Source organism: Pholcus phalangioides, unplaced genomic scaffold (genome assembly GCF_987345545.1).
Source record: "Pholcus phalangioides strain wild (caught in Gottingen) unplaced genomic scaffold, Ppha-v1.0 ptg000015l_1, whole genome shotgun sequence".
Taxonomy (NCBI): Eukaryota; Metazoa; Arthropoda; class Arachnida; order Araneae; family Pholcidae; genus Pholcus; species Pholcus phalangioides.
Genome location: NW_028301608.1, coordinates 69,199,107 through 69,214,265, shown reverse-complemented (window position 1 = coordinate 69,214,265; position 15,159 = coordinate 69,199,107). Strand labels below are relative to the sequence as shown.

Here is a 15,159-nt window from a genome sequence, read left to right as displayed (position 1 = left end):
TCAAGCTTTGAAAACTCAAAAAATGAAAATGTTTCATGTTAGGGAGCTGCTAGATCTTGAGTGTAAAGATGAGAAATTGCATTTCAGTGCTAAAGGACTTGTGTCCAATGCCAATTATTCCATGAAGAAAGCAACATTTTTATTATTTATAAACAGTAAGTGTTCGACATTATATCTAAATTTTTTTTAATACCCTAACTACTACAACAGCAGCTTTTTATCAAGACATGAATGTAGGAAAATAATGCATTTTAAATTGATCCTTTTGATCCAAAAACTATTATTTTGATACATAACATTTTCATTGTTTTAATTTAAAAATAAAAAAACTTATATGGAAATGAGTCTATTGCACAGTACTGTAGTACTTTGAATCATTCGAGGTGTAATCTTGTACTTTTCATCTAATTCATGTTTTAAATATTCTTCTGTAAGCTTATGCTATAGAGATAGATTTCTTGAACCATTATGTTCAATGAATCTATATTTTAAAACACTTCATAATAAAATACTATAATAACATAATATAAGCCTACGTGGATTTTTTATATTTTTTTTTTTTTTTCGAATTTGATTTTTTTTTTTCTTTTATTTCAGAGAGTTACAATTTGAACCATTCTTCAATTAATTCCATAAAAAATATAATATATACCTACATGTATGTATAGCTTTGTTTTAGATTTATACGTATGATATCAAAGTGTGTAATGGAATATTCGTATTAAGCATTTAAATTTACATATTTTTATCCTAGATCGTCTTGTAGACAGTGTCTCTCTCAGAAAAGCAATAGAATCTGTGTATTCTTCATATCTGCCGAAACATAGTCATCCTTTCCTGTATTTGAGGTTTGTTTGTAATTTTTAAATCCTATGAAATTTCATGCATCATATATGTGCATGCAGCATCACGATATGTCTTTAGCATATTATGGTAATAGCAAGATATTATTCAGACTTTAGATCATCAAAGAAATGCTCTTTGATGATTAGTAACATAACATTTACTTAATGTTCTTATCAAAAAATTCTGGAAAATCTTGCATTTTATATTTATAAATATTATAAATGCATATTACATACTTGTCAACTACTATGGAATGTCCATGATTTCTGTGGATTTCTATCATAAAATACGGTGAATTATGGTGGATTGTGTGTGAAAACTACAGAAGTCTTTTTTTTTTCAAAAGTATTTGCTTTTGATTGGAGATTTCTCTGAATTCTATTATCCTATCGAGTACAAAACAATGACACAGAAAGACCACATGTCCAAAGAATGAATATTGAGCTGAATTTGAAATAAAGTGAAGCAACCTGGTTGATAGTAGTCGTAAGTTGTAAAGGATTGCTTTGTTTTGATGTCAGCACATCCTCAAGAATTGAATCCCCATATGGGCCCTAAAACCGAAAACGTTTTAACTGCTGAATTGAAGAAAAAAACAAATGGGCAGAAGTTTAATAATTAATCAAGTTTCTTTAGTTTTCAAGTAATCAAGTTTTCATGGATAAGTTTCTACAAAGAAAGTGGAAGAGGGATGTCGATGACAACGAAGCAGTGATAACTTCCTGTTCCAAACACTCAAACTTTCATTGATTTCATGAAGAATATTCATGGCAAAAAGGCCTAAACTTAAACAAAAGACTACTTTAAATGTTCGTCAGAGTTGGGTGTGGTCAAATTGTAGAAAATTGATTTGAATTTTTAAAATAGTCATGAGGAGAAAAAACTGAGAGGGGGAAGTTCTACCAGTGAACATTGCAACTATGGTGAGGCTTGGTCCCAAGGTGGGTATGTATTACATATAAACTACTAGGTATAATACCCGGCGCTTCTCAGGTTTTCTTCATTGAGGCTTTTTGGATCACATGATATCTCCCTCTTTCTTTAAGGAACATGCAAACCGTGTCCAAATTAACCAATATGGCGTCTTCCTGCGCGACCCCTGAAATACACAAATCTAGATTTAAAGAAACGTAAAAATGAAAATTTCTTTTTTCTTTTTTCAATGGGTGCTAGGTATTTCGATTCCCCCCTCCCCTTGAAATTCAAGTTATGCATCTGCCTGTTTCTGCTTCCAAAAATGCTTAGTCAAAGCTGTGGAAGTTCTTCGATGTACTTTATAGGCCCATAATTCATTCTAAAACAACCTATAAACTTTATGAATTTATGCAGTTGAATATTAAAAGACAATACAGACACATTTTCATTTTTGAGCTTGAGAAGATATAAATAAACGGTTGAAATCAATGTTGTTGCATCCAATTCAAAGTAGGTCCGACTTATTACTTCATATATAATTTTCTGGGCTTCATATCTCTAAGCGAACTCAATATTTCAAAAATTGAGAATTCAATACAATTTTTTAAAGTATTGATGTGGCAGAAAACCCCACTAAATTTCCGCATTTCTCAGTGTTAAAATCGACAATTTTAACACTGATTTCTATGGGGATCATAGAAATCAGTGCCTTACCCTCAAAGTGAAGCTGATGATGATTCTGACGTCTATTCAAAAAGCTCTCATTACTGGGAGGATTGAAAAAGTGGCAAACCATTATAAAGGCATATAAACTATTATACATATACTGATAGCATTACAGAAGTGGCAAACCATTGTAAAAGTATATACACGTCTGAAACACATCGCTAGGGAACCATGGTAACCAAAGTAAACGTTCTGAAAGTGATTGCTGAGACCCACAAACCATTGTTGCCCGACAGTTTTTTGCCCTGCTCTGACGAAATTTTAAAGTAGCCTATTGTTTAAGTCGGGTCCCATTCGGCGACAAAGGATTTAAAATTGCAGATTTGCATAGAGAACATATACGCACACACACAAAATCAGTTTTATATATATAGATTATAAATATTCTGCTCGTCAGATTATGTGAGATGGCTACTACAGCAGCAATGTGTGAATTGATTTTTTTTTTAAAGAATACCTTTTGCCGGCTATGGATTCTTAGGCCCTTTTTTTCACAAGCCAGAGTATGTGAAAACACCTGTTCTAGAGCATCATAAATTTATTGAGAGAAGATTTTGAAAATTATGAAAATTTTTTTATGGTATTATAACTCCATATTCTAATGTTTTATCCACTATGTGATTGATTTCTATAGGCCTATGTGCAACAAATTTTTTGAAATGAAATTTTACTGGGACTCTCACATTTTTGATACATATTTGACTGTGCTTGTGTAAATTTTTCATAATTGAATTTTATTGCACATACCTGTGTATCACACATTGTTGCCAACAAATTGATGCAAGTTGAACCTGGAATTCTTTAAATGTTTGCATATACTTCTTTATCATATATGAATGTTTTTGTTTTGTTTTTTAATGTTCATTCATTTGTCTGATTGCAGCTTAAGTATTCTTCCTCAAAACATAGATGTAAATGTACATCCAACCAAACATGAAGTTCGATTCCTTTATGAAGAGGAGATTACGGAAAAAATTGTTCATTCCATAGATGCAGTACTTCTTGGATCTAACTCTTCCAGGAGTTTTCTGACACAGGTATAACGTTCTTCCATTTCATCCAGACTAGAGACATTTAGCCACTATTTTGATTTCTTTATCAAAAAACTTTATTTAAAAAGAACACCTTGTATTATATATTTTAAAAGTAGTTATACTTTTTTAATCCCAAATTCACAATACTTTGGACATTTTTTCTAGACGCTGCTTCCATCAACTTCTGTTTCAGTGCAAGACTCCTTAAATAAGGTTTCATTCAGGTCCCCTGGCACATCAGAAAAGAAGACCTACGATCAACATCTAGTTAGGACCGACAGCAAGGAACAGAAGTTAGATGCATTTTTTCAGCCTGGACAGCCACTAGTACGAAAGTCAGCAGAGCAAGAACAAAAACTTCTTCAAAACAAGTTTGTTGCCACCTCTATAATATATAGATTACCATATTAATTCTTCCTATATTATTTAAATATAGTAAAACCTCGTTAAGTCGTCACTCCGGTTAAGTCGTCATTTTTCTTCAGGTCCTTCCACCTCTCATAGACAACAATGTTATTAAACACTCGTTTATTCATCGCTAATTTCGGTTAACTCGTCACTATGAAATAATTTGAGAAAGTGGAACAGACTATTTTTATGGCTCCCATTATAAAAAGCGCTTGTTAACAGCATTGCCATATGCTTAAAAGTCACCATAAAATCCTATATACACCCAAACGGAACAGTTTAAGTAACGAAAGTTACGCTGGGGAAGTTCATTTGCCGACTAAGGTTTTTGAAACGTTGGGGACTGTTCAAGCTAGATCTCATTTCTGCATGGGCTCTACTGGAGAAACTGCGAGACACCCCGGCTCTGTCGCAAGAAGCAATGTAAGCACTTTGGCCCATGGGGCATTTCCGGCAAAACCAAAATTTATTGATACGTCAAAGTGTGCAAGGAAATCAAAAATTATGTGAATCAAATTAATCAAGTCAAAGTGCAACGGGCACGGATAATAAATAATCATAGAAAGCATGGGCTCTGCTAATTTAGGGCTTGAAATTTCAACAAAATATCTTTGTTGAAAAAAATTAGAGACATTCTTTCCCAAGTTGAGGTCCTCTGTTTACTTTTCCCTGCCCAGGACCCCTCCACCAAGTCAAAAGTGTTCAAGATTACTTTGTAGTTGCTTTGTAGTAGTCATGAACTACTGTTGAAAAGAATTAAAATACTAAAATTAAATTTTATGTCTGTGTAAAATTAATGTGCAATAGAGAGTTCTATTATGAAGAAAAGCTACTTAAAGTTAATCTAAATTAAAAATTACTAGTATAAATCAAAGTGTACAGTACATTTCACCACAATAATTTAAGTAATAAGCGATAAAAAAGGTAAAAAATTTCTATTATTTATTCTTTCGCGATCTATAAATTTTATTAATAATATTTTGATTCATACTTTAATAAATTTCATATTACTTGAAATTTATATGATTTTCACAACATTGCACATTGAAACTGATGGCACTCCGCTTAAGTTGTCACTCTGCTTAAGCTGTCATAATTTTTCTATAACTTGAGGTGACGACTTATTGAGGTTTTACTGTATATTGACCAAGATTTCACTTTTTTTTTAAATATGTTGCGTTTCATATGATTAAGACAAAATGAAACTTAAAATAAATTGATTCTGTTATTTTATTTTTGACTGATTCTATTCATTGTAATGAAAATTATTATACTCTATCAGTAGTAAAAAGAAAAACTTATTCTCTTGACTTTAAACTGAAATGATAATACTGTGGAACTTTGATTAATGAGCTTAATTCGTTCTGCCAATGTGCTCATTATTCAAATAGCTCATTATTTGAATCAGACTTCCCAATAAGAAACAATGGAAATTCTGATAATTTGTTCCACAGTTATTCATTCACATAAAAATGTCTAGTAAAAATGACATTATGTCAGTAATTAAACACAATAATAATTATACATAGTGCAATAAAATATACATAATATAAATAACGCCATAAATAAACATACAATACAATAATGTTTATAAATTAATTTACTCTAAACGATGAGAGAGAGGAAGACTATCGTTTAGAACGATTTACAGACTCACTGTTGTTTGCTTAACTTAATATTTTTGGGTGACTTTCAAAAAGAACCTTATCTCCAATGACACTTGCTTTTGCCTCTTTTTTAGGAAAATGGTAAATTGCAGTGTTCATTGAAGAGATTCGTTGCTTGCACATTGCTACAGCTTTATTTAGGTGGTTCTTTTCTAGGCCTACAGAGTTTTGCACAGATTCCCACATTCTACACATCTCTCTAATCTCAATTTATGTGAGGGACTTCTCCTGTCTTCCTCAGACGAGATACCATCCATGAACTCTTACTGGTGTGTGCAAAAGAGATCCATAAATTCATCTACTGTCAACTTCTAGACATTTTTCACCACTAGTTCTTGGATGTCATCTTCATGCACCTCTAGTCCCAAAGCACAAAATCTCTTAGACAAGTAGTGGCTTTTGTTCAAGAGCTAGCCCCTCAAAGTCATGTTCAGTGATGCAATCAACCCACAGTTTTTTTCCTAGCAGAATTTTTTAAAAAAAACTTCAGGTGCACAAATGCATCGCTGCTATGTTGCATCTAGTTTCGTATCATAAATATTCACACTCACAAGTGTGTTAAATTTCTGACTGAGGCATGCTTACTGAAGACTGTAGGAGAGAATATTACCCAAAATTCCATAGCGTATGTGGGGGAAAGCAAAAAACCATCAGCTCAGTTGTGATAACGTGAAAATAAATGGAAAAAAGAGCAAAATGTGTGTGTGAATTGCTCATTAACTGAACCGCCCATTAACTGAGTCAAAATCTTTTAAAAATTTTTGCTCGTTATACAAATTGCTCGCTAACCAAAGCTCCACTGTGCCTGGAATTTTTTTTTCCTGTCTAAATTACTTATAGTTGACCTAGAAGTTGATCATAGAAGACAAAATTATTACACATAAATAATAGAATTTATTTTCCAAAAAAATTTTCACAAAACTGAGTGGAAGAGGACTTTGTATGATATTATTGATAGTATGAATAATGCATGTACACAGGATAGGTGAGAAAAATTCAAAAAAAAATTCAACAGTATTTTGCTACATAAATATTGTATCCAGTATTTTTCTAAATAACTTCTCATTCTACACATGCAATTTATTTTTACAGCACAACTTCTTAACCATACATGCACCTTGTAAACATTCCTCTGAGGAATTGCTAACAACTTGGTACGTGTAGGAGCATGTGCATGTGATATGTTTTTGTATGTGGCCCTAATCTTACCAGATTCAAAAACTCAGAAAGGAGGACACCTGTGCGCCCACATTGGGATGGTTCACAGAACCTTTGGCCCCGATATTTCATCCCCGACATCTCGCCCCTGGCACGTTTCGTCCCCGGTACATTTGTTTGGCCCCCGGAAACTTCGCCCTGACATTTCGCCTGCCCTGACCATATGAGTGACCCAGTGAGTAACCATATGAGTGACCCAGTGAGTAACCATATGAGTGACCCAGTGAGTAGCCATATGAGTGATTCAATGAGTAATTAAGTAAATCGGAAATTTATCTCTGATATTTCGCCTGCCCTGATCGTACTCATGACTGTATGAGTGAACATATGAATGATGGTACAAGTGACCAAGTGAGTGACCACATGAGTGATCAAGTGAGTTGGACATTTACTCAGGGCATTTTGCTTCCCCTGACCGCATGAGTGACCAGGTGAGTGAATATACATATGAGTGATAGAGGGAAATGAAAATTTATCCCCAGACATTTCACCTGCCCTTACCGTACGCGTTACCGTATGAGTGAACATATGAATGATGGTACGAGTGGCCAAGTGAGTGACCATATGAGTGACCCAGTCAGTAATCAAGTGAATCGGAAATTTGCCCCCTGACATTTCGCCTGCCCTGATCATACGCGTGACCATATGAGTGAACATATGAATGATGGTATAAGTGACCAAGTGAGTGACCACATGAGTGATCGAGTGAGTTGGACATTTACTCGTGACATTTTGCTTCCCCTGACCGCATGAGTGGCCAAGTGAGTGAATACATGAGTGATCGAGTGAATTGAAAATTTTCCACCAAACATTTCACCTGCCCTGACCATATTAGTGACCCAGTGAGTGATCATATGAGTTAATCAGTGAGTAATCAAGTGAATCGGAAATTGACCCCACCTGTCATATTGCCTACCTTGACTGTACGTGTGTGACCGTATGAGTGAACATGTGAATGATGGTACGAGTGACCATATGAGTGACTCAGTCAGTAATCAAGTGAATTAATGGGGGGGGGAAGCTGGAAATGACATAAAAATAAGGATGTCTGGTTACTCTACCTAATGTATTCATAGTTATACACTGAAGAGCCAAAAAAACTGGTACACCTGCCTAATATCGTGTAAGGCCCCCGCGAGCCCACAGAAGTGCCGCAACACGACGTGGCATGGACTCGACTAATGTCTGAAGTAGTGCTGGAGGTAATTGACACCATGAATCCTGCAGGGCTGTCCATAAATCCGTAGGAGTAAGAGGGGGTGGAGATCTCCTCTGAACAGCACGTTGCAAGGCATCCCAGATATGTTCAATAATGTTCATGTCTAGGGATTTTGGTGGCCAGCGGAAGTGTCTAAAGTCAGAAGAGTGTTCCTGGAGTCACTTTGTAGCAATTCTGGATGTGTGGGGTGTCGCATTGTCCTGCTGAAATTGCCCAAGTCTGTCGGAATGCACAATGGACATGAATGGGTGCAGGTGATCAGACAGGATGCTTATGTACCTGTCACAGTCGTATCTAGACGTATCAGGGGTCCCATATCACGCCAACTGCACATGCCCCATACCATCACAGAGCCTCCACCAGCTTGAACAGTCCCCTGTTGACATGTAGGGTCCATGGATTCATGAGGTTGTCTCCATACCCGTACACGTCCATCAGCTCGAAGCAATTGGAACCGAGACTCATCAGACAAGGCAACGTGTTTCCAGTCCTCAACAGTCCAATGTCAGTGTTGTCAGGCCCAGGCAAGGCGTAAAGCTTTGTGTCGTGCAGTCATCGATATGGGCACTCCGAAAGCCCATATCGATGATGTTCCGTTGAATGGTTCGCACACTGACACTTGTTGATGGCCCAGCATTGAAAGCTGCAGCAATTTGCGGAAGGATTGCACGTCTGTCACGTTTAAGGATTTGCGTCAGTCGTCATTGGTCCCGTTCTTGCATGATCTTTTTCCGGCTGCAACGATGTCGTAGATTTAATTTTTTACCGGATTCCCGATATTTACAGTACACTCGTGAAATGGTCGTACATGAAAATCCAAATTTCATCGCTACCTCAGAGATGCTATGTCCCATCTCTCATAAGCCGACTATAACACCACGTTCAAACTCACTTAAATCTCGATAACCTGCCATTGTAGCAGCAGTAACCGATCTAACAACTATGCCAGACACTTGTTGTGTTATATAGGCGTTGCCGACCGTACTCGGATTGGTTCCATATCTCTTTATTTGCATACGCATGCCTGTACCAGTTTTTTTGGCTCTTCAGTTTACTTGCTTCATGCTATGCTGATGCTGCCATCTGTGTTCCATATTCTGAAGTGAAAATATGATGACACCTATGAATATGAACATGACACTGTACAACTGCACAAGAGACAGTTGACCATTGTCTTTGCAATGAAACGTGACATTAAGTACTGTGTGGTATTGTTCCACACATCGTTGCCAGTGTGTACTGCGGTCACTCTAGGAAACTTTTTTGATGTTTTTATAAATAATGTTTCCAGAACTGGTTTAACATTAGTATAACTGATTATTTATTACGTTAAATGTGGAGATACATAATCTAATGGCACCGGCGTAAAAATACACAAACAGCTTACTCGCTGGAGACACAAAAACGTTGTGTTTACAAAAGTGCTGTTGCCACTATATGATATCAAAATAACACCTTTAGGTTTTAGCCTTTTAAATGGCTAAGTATATTTATTACAATACTTCCCCCAAAAAATATGAAATACATAGATGATTATATGAATGCAAAACAGAAGTTAATGTTCATAAATCAAACGTGAAGGCTTTTTCCGCTCACGCAATGGATATCAACGAGTCACTGGTACAGTACTTTTATCAGCAATATCATGATTCACCGAATCACTTTTTGTTGCACAGTTCTTATCAAGAGTAGAAGAATTCACTCCACTGTCTTTGACATCTGACACAGGAATACAATTGTCATAGCTAGATGAAGATCCGCTGTCATCACTGGGATTTGGAAGTGATGAATGAGTGATGTTCTCATCAACAGGAACATGTGTAATAGATCTTTCACTCGCAATTGATTTCCTAGGAATATCACATTCACTACTATCAGTAGTCACTGGATTATAAGCATGATCAGGGCGTAACTGATCAATGTGAGCAAGATATTTCTCACTAGCGATGTTAACAATCCATATCTTGCTTCCCTTGGGTTCCACCAAAGTTCCCCGACTCCACTGATGATTCTTACTGGATCGAACAAAAACTTTCTGACCAGGTTGAAAATACCTTTTTGCATTATGACTACGGTCATAATACAATTTGATTTTGTGAATCTTGTTGTTTTTTTACCCTTGCTTGAACACTGGGATGTACAAGAGAGAATGGTGTTCTGAGTTGTCTAGGCAAAAACAATTCAGCGGGTGATACACCAGTTGTACAACGAGGTGTAGAACGATATGTCATCAGGAATTGAGAAACTTTCTTACTCAATGATCTATGATCATTTGGATCATTTTGCATTTTTGACAATGCATGCTTGAAAGTCTGTACTGACCTTTCTGCGAGTCCATTAGATTGAGGATGATATGTTGGTATCAGAGTATGAATAACTGCATTAGATTTTAAAAAAGATCTGAATTCCTCTGAAACCAATTGAGGACCATTCTCAGAAACCAACTCTGACGGTAAACCGTATCTAGAAAATAACTGTTGCAAAGCATCAATGGTACTAACAGAAGTAATAGAAGGCATTTGTATCACTTCCAACCATTTAGAGTGGCTATCAACAACCAAAAGATAATTCTTTTGATCTTTTTGAGCAAAGTCAATATGCACTCTATCCCATGGAAATTTGGACCATACCCACGGTTGAAGTGGGGTTCCTGGCAAAGCTTTGCTTACTTTCTGACATGCAGAACAATATTGAACAAGATTTTTGATTTGTTTATCCAATTGTGGCTACCAAGTATGACTTCTGGCAATAGCTTTCATCTTGGAAATTCCAGAATGTGTCTCATGCAGTAAATCTAATAAGCATGTTCTAAACTTTTCTGGAATGATCACATGCATTCCCCATAGAAGACGACCACAGTCCACGGACAACTGATCCCTTCGTATGAAAAATGGTTTTAAAGCCTCAATATCGAGTCTTTCAGGCCAACCATTCTGAACATACTTCAAAGCCAACCATAAATTGGGTCATTGCGAGTTGCCTTGGTAATATCTGAACTAGTTATTGGCAAATCCTCACAATATGAAATCTTAAATACATCAGATTGTGCATCTGTCTCAGATTCTACTGGAGCACGAGATAATCCATCAGCATTAGCATGATCAGAACCCTTTTTGTACTCAATAAAATACTTGAATGAAGATAATAACAAATCCCACCTCTGCAGCCTAGCTGCCGCAATTACAGGGATACCTTTGTCTGGTGCAAAAATGCTTATTAAGGGGCGATGGTCAGTTACCAATACAAAAGGTTTACCAAACAAATACTGCTGAAATTTTTTTATAGCAAAAATGATTGCTCCTGCCTCTTTTTCAATTTGAGAGTAATTTTGTTCAGCTTTAGTTAACGTTCTAGAGGCATACACTATTAGACATTCCTTATTGTCTATGACATGTGATAAAACAACTCCTAAACCAAATGGGGAAGCATCACAAGATACTCGTAATGGCAATGTTTCATCATAATGGACAAGTACTGCATCTGATGATAGAATGTTTTTACATTTCTGAAAAGTTTCTTCACATTGAGACGACCATTTCCATGGTGTGTCCTTATGAAGCAATTCATATAAAGGACCCAATAGCATAGCAGAATTTTTAATGAATTTTGAATAATAGTTCAAGAGACCTAAGAATGACTTGAGTTCAGTGACATTAGTGGGAGCTTTCATTTGCTTAATGCACCTAATCTTTTCATCAGTAGGATGAATACCTTGACTGTCAATTATATGGCCAAGAAATTCTACACTTTCTTGCAAAAAACTACATTTTGATAAATTAAGTTTGACATTATAATCAGAAAATCGTTGAAATACATTCTCTAATGTTTTCAAATGTGCATCAATTGTATCACCAGAAATCAAAATATCATCTGGAAAACATATCACTGATTGCAAACCCTGAAGGATCTTTTCAATTGATGATTGAAAAATTGCAGATGCATTATTTATGCCGTTCAACAATCTCGATGGGCTTACTAAACCTAGGTGAGTGTTGAGAGTAAGACATTCTTGAGATCGTTGATCAAGTTCGATTTGTTGGTAAGCATGACTCAAATCCAACTTTGAAAAATACTTTCCACCGTTGAGAGTCGAAAACAAATCCTGCTGTGTAGGCAGTGGATACTGATTTTGATCAAGATACTTGTTCACAGTGACCCTAAAATCACCACAGAGTCGAACATCACCATTATTTTTCGGCACAATCACAAGAGGTGTTGCCAAACTAGAATGCTCCACAAATTTCCAAACTCCACGTTGTACGGATTTCTGAATTTCTTTGGCAACTTTCACCTTCAATGAATAAGGCACAGGACGTGATTTGCAAAAAACTGGTTGAACATGCTCCTTCATTTTCAATGTTGCCTTGATATGAATAATTGGTTCACAACTTTCCTCGAAAAGCTTGTAATATTTATCAGTCAGTCTCTTGGCAGGATCACCGGATTCATTCACTTTGCGTATGGAAAATATTTTAGGCCAATTCAACTTGAAACATTTTATCCAGTCCCTTCCAAACAATGCTTGTCGATCGGCTTTAACAATTACAGCACGGGACGTGGAGGTCTGGTTTTCATAAGTGACATCTACAATCACCTCCCCGGAAACATCGATAGGATTTTGATTGTAATCTTTAAGAAATACATTTGTAAACTTGGGAACAACATGAGGTAAATGTTTCTTCCGCCAACACTCGGAGATAATGGCTACATCTGCCGCAGTATCTAACTCCATTTCCAATTGTTTACCACAGATCTGTACGTTAACCAAGAAACGAGATTCTTTATTCAATTTATTAATTGAATTCACTGAAAATAAATTAAGCTCTTCAGTGTCCAATTTATCTGCAGTAGATACCATTTAGCAGAGAAATTTTTCTGCTTTGACTTGCATACTGGAGAAATATGTCCAATTTTATTGCAGGCATGGCACCTAGAATTTTTGTATTTACACTTTTCGGCATTTTGTGATGTACCACATCGATGGCATTTCTGAGAACTTGATTTGTTTCCATGAACACCTTTACTCCATCTTGGCTTATTTTGATGAAAAGGCAATTTTCCCACTTTGTTTACATTCGATGAGAGTCCAGCCGCTGTAACCTTGGTATTACTAGAACCTTCTTCAGCGAGTTCCATTGCTACAGCTATGTCAATGGCATCTGCAAGTTTCAAAGTTTTTCTTACCAGTAGACGTATTTTAATTGCCTCGCAGCGAATACCGCAAACGAATCTATCCTGCAAAGCCTCGTTCAAAAAAATCGCCAAAAACGCTCGTTGATGCAAGCCGTTTTAATTCCACCAAATACTCAGTGATGCTTTCACCCTCCTTTTGATTTTGTCGGTGAAACTTGAATCTTTCAGCGATAGTAATCGGTGCAGGACAAAAATGTTCTTGAAGCAATTTGACGAGCTCTTCATACTCACAGTCCTTGGATAGACGCTGTGGTGGTCGAGTGGTTATAGTGACGGACTCGCGATGCGAGGATCTGGGTTCGAACCCCACAGTGGTGGTCGGCTGAAGTTGGTTTTCTGTGGTTCCCAACTTCAAGGCGCAAATGCGAGCCGATCTCCCCGTTAAAAAGTCTCGCCACAGAGAGCAACAGTCCTACAACGATAAATCATTCAATCATAACACTTCACTCATAGTTAGAAAAACTGGTGGCAGATGGCAGCACTACACATAACAAGCATTGCAGAGAAACAAAAAAAAAATTTCACGTCAGGTTTCACTACACGCACATTCCCGCATGTACCGATTCGTTGGGGGTTCCGCGGGGGGGGGGGTGCATGTGTGGTGTAGCAGTAGTAGGTAGAGCCTCCAAAAAATTTCTCGGGATCCATGATGTTCTTAAGTCAGCCACCTCGTTGGGCAATTTGCCTGTTGTGGCTTTGTATTTGTATATGTTTTAGCACCGAGGACGGAGATCAACAATCATGCATTTTTCATCTTCCACTTCATTAGCTAGCAAATACTGCTCAAGCCGTTCAATGTACAAGTCAAAATCTTCATTGGCATCATCGTAAATCGACAACTGACCAACTAAGCCTACTTTCGACATTGTAGCTGTAGCGTAATCAGTTTCTTTTTCAGCGCGTACAAGGTTCGATTTATTTACCTTTACCGGAACACTTCCTCGTCACCATTTTTTATAAATAATGTTTCCAGAACTGGTTTAACATTAATATAACTGATTATTTATTACGTTAAATGTAGAGATACATAATCTAAGCTCCGGCGTAAAAATGCACAAACAGCTTACTCGCTCGAGACACAAAAACGTTGTGTTTACAAAAGTGCCATTGCCACTACATGATATCAAAATAACACCTTTAGGTTTTAGCCTTTTAAATGGCTAAGTATATTTATTACAGGTGTCTTGTGGGGGGAGGGGGACTTTTTTTTCCTTGTTAATGTGGTCTAGTGACTGATACAGTACCATGTTGCACAATAATGTTATTACTTTTTTGCACCTCCCACAAACTTTACCTGATATACATTATCTGCACTTTTAACACTTTTAACGGCACTATACACTGTTTTCTTACTTTATACTTTAAACCCTCCCCCACCCATTCTGCATTTATAGTTTTATATAACCCTGTATAATGATAAATATAAATAAACTTTATTTTTGGTTACTTTTCAGTGAAAGCATAGATGATATGGAGGTAGAGGATCTGCCAACAAGAGTCGAAATCCAATTAGATAGCGTATTGAATTTAAGGAGAGAAGTTTCCGAATCATGTCACCCTGGTATGTTTGTGAATGATCTGTTTCTGTTAATGGGGTAAAAAGACTAACATGTAGTGAATAGTATTGTCTTGGCCTCTTTTGAATTAGCATATCAACTCAGCTTTTCTCCATCTCATCGACAATTTGCATCATTAAGAGATATTAGATGTGTGAATACCAATAAAACAAAAGCTGGTATATATTTCTATTTTTCTTTATTTTCATTCCTAAAAATTTATACGTTAAAAAAATATTGAAAGTACAAATACAAGGAAACAACAGGCAAAATGCCTAACGAGGTGGCTCAGAAAAAAATATCCATAGGAAATATAGATGTCATATATTTCTGAAATGCAACAACTCACTTAAAAATATTATACAATGCCCAAAATT

General features: G+C 36.4%; 1 protein-coding gene across 2 annotated transcripts in view; it reads left to right on the top strand.

Moving 5' to 3' along the window:
* Mlh1 (DNA mismatch repair ATPase Mlh1) overlaps window positions 1-15,159 on the top strand; it is a 58,066-nt gene that overhangs the window by 30,475 nt on the left and 12,432 nt on the right. For both annotated transcript variants that reach the window (XM_089244231.1, XM_089244232.1), the window contains 5 exons: window positions 43-155; window positions 755-848; window positions 3,371-3,524; window positions 3,687-3,892; window positions 14,681-14,787. In XM_089244231.1, the coding sequence (XP_089100357.1) occupies window positions 43-155; window positions 755-848; window positions 3,371-3,524; window positions 3,687-3,892; window positions 14,681-14,787 (674 nt within the window). The remainder of the gene's footprint in view (window positions 1-42; window positions 156-754; window positions 849-3,370; window positions 3,525-3,686; window positions 3,893-14,680; window positions 14,788-15,159) is intronic.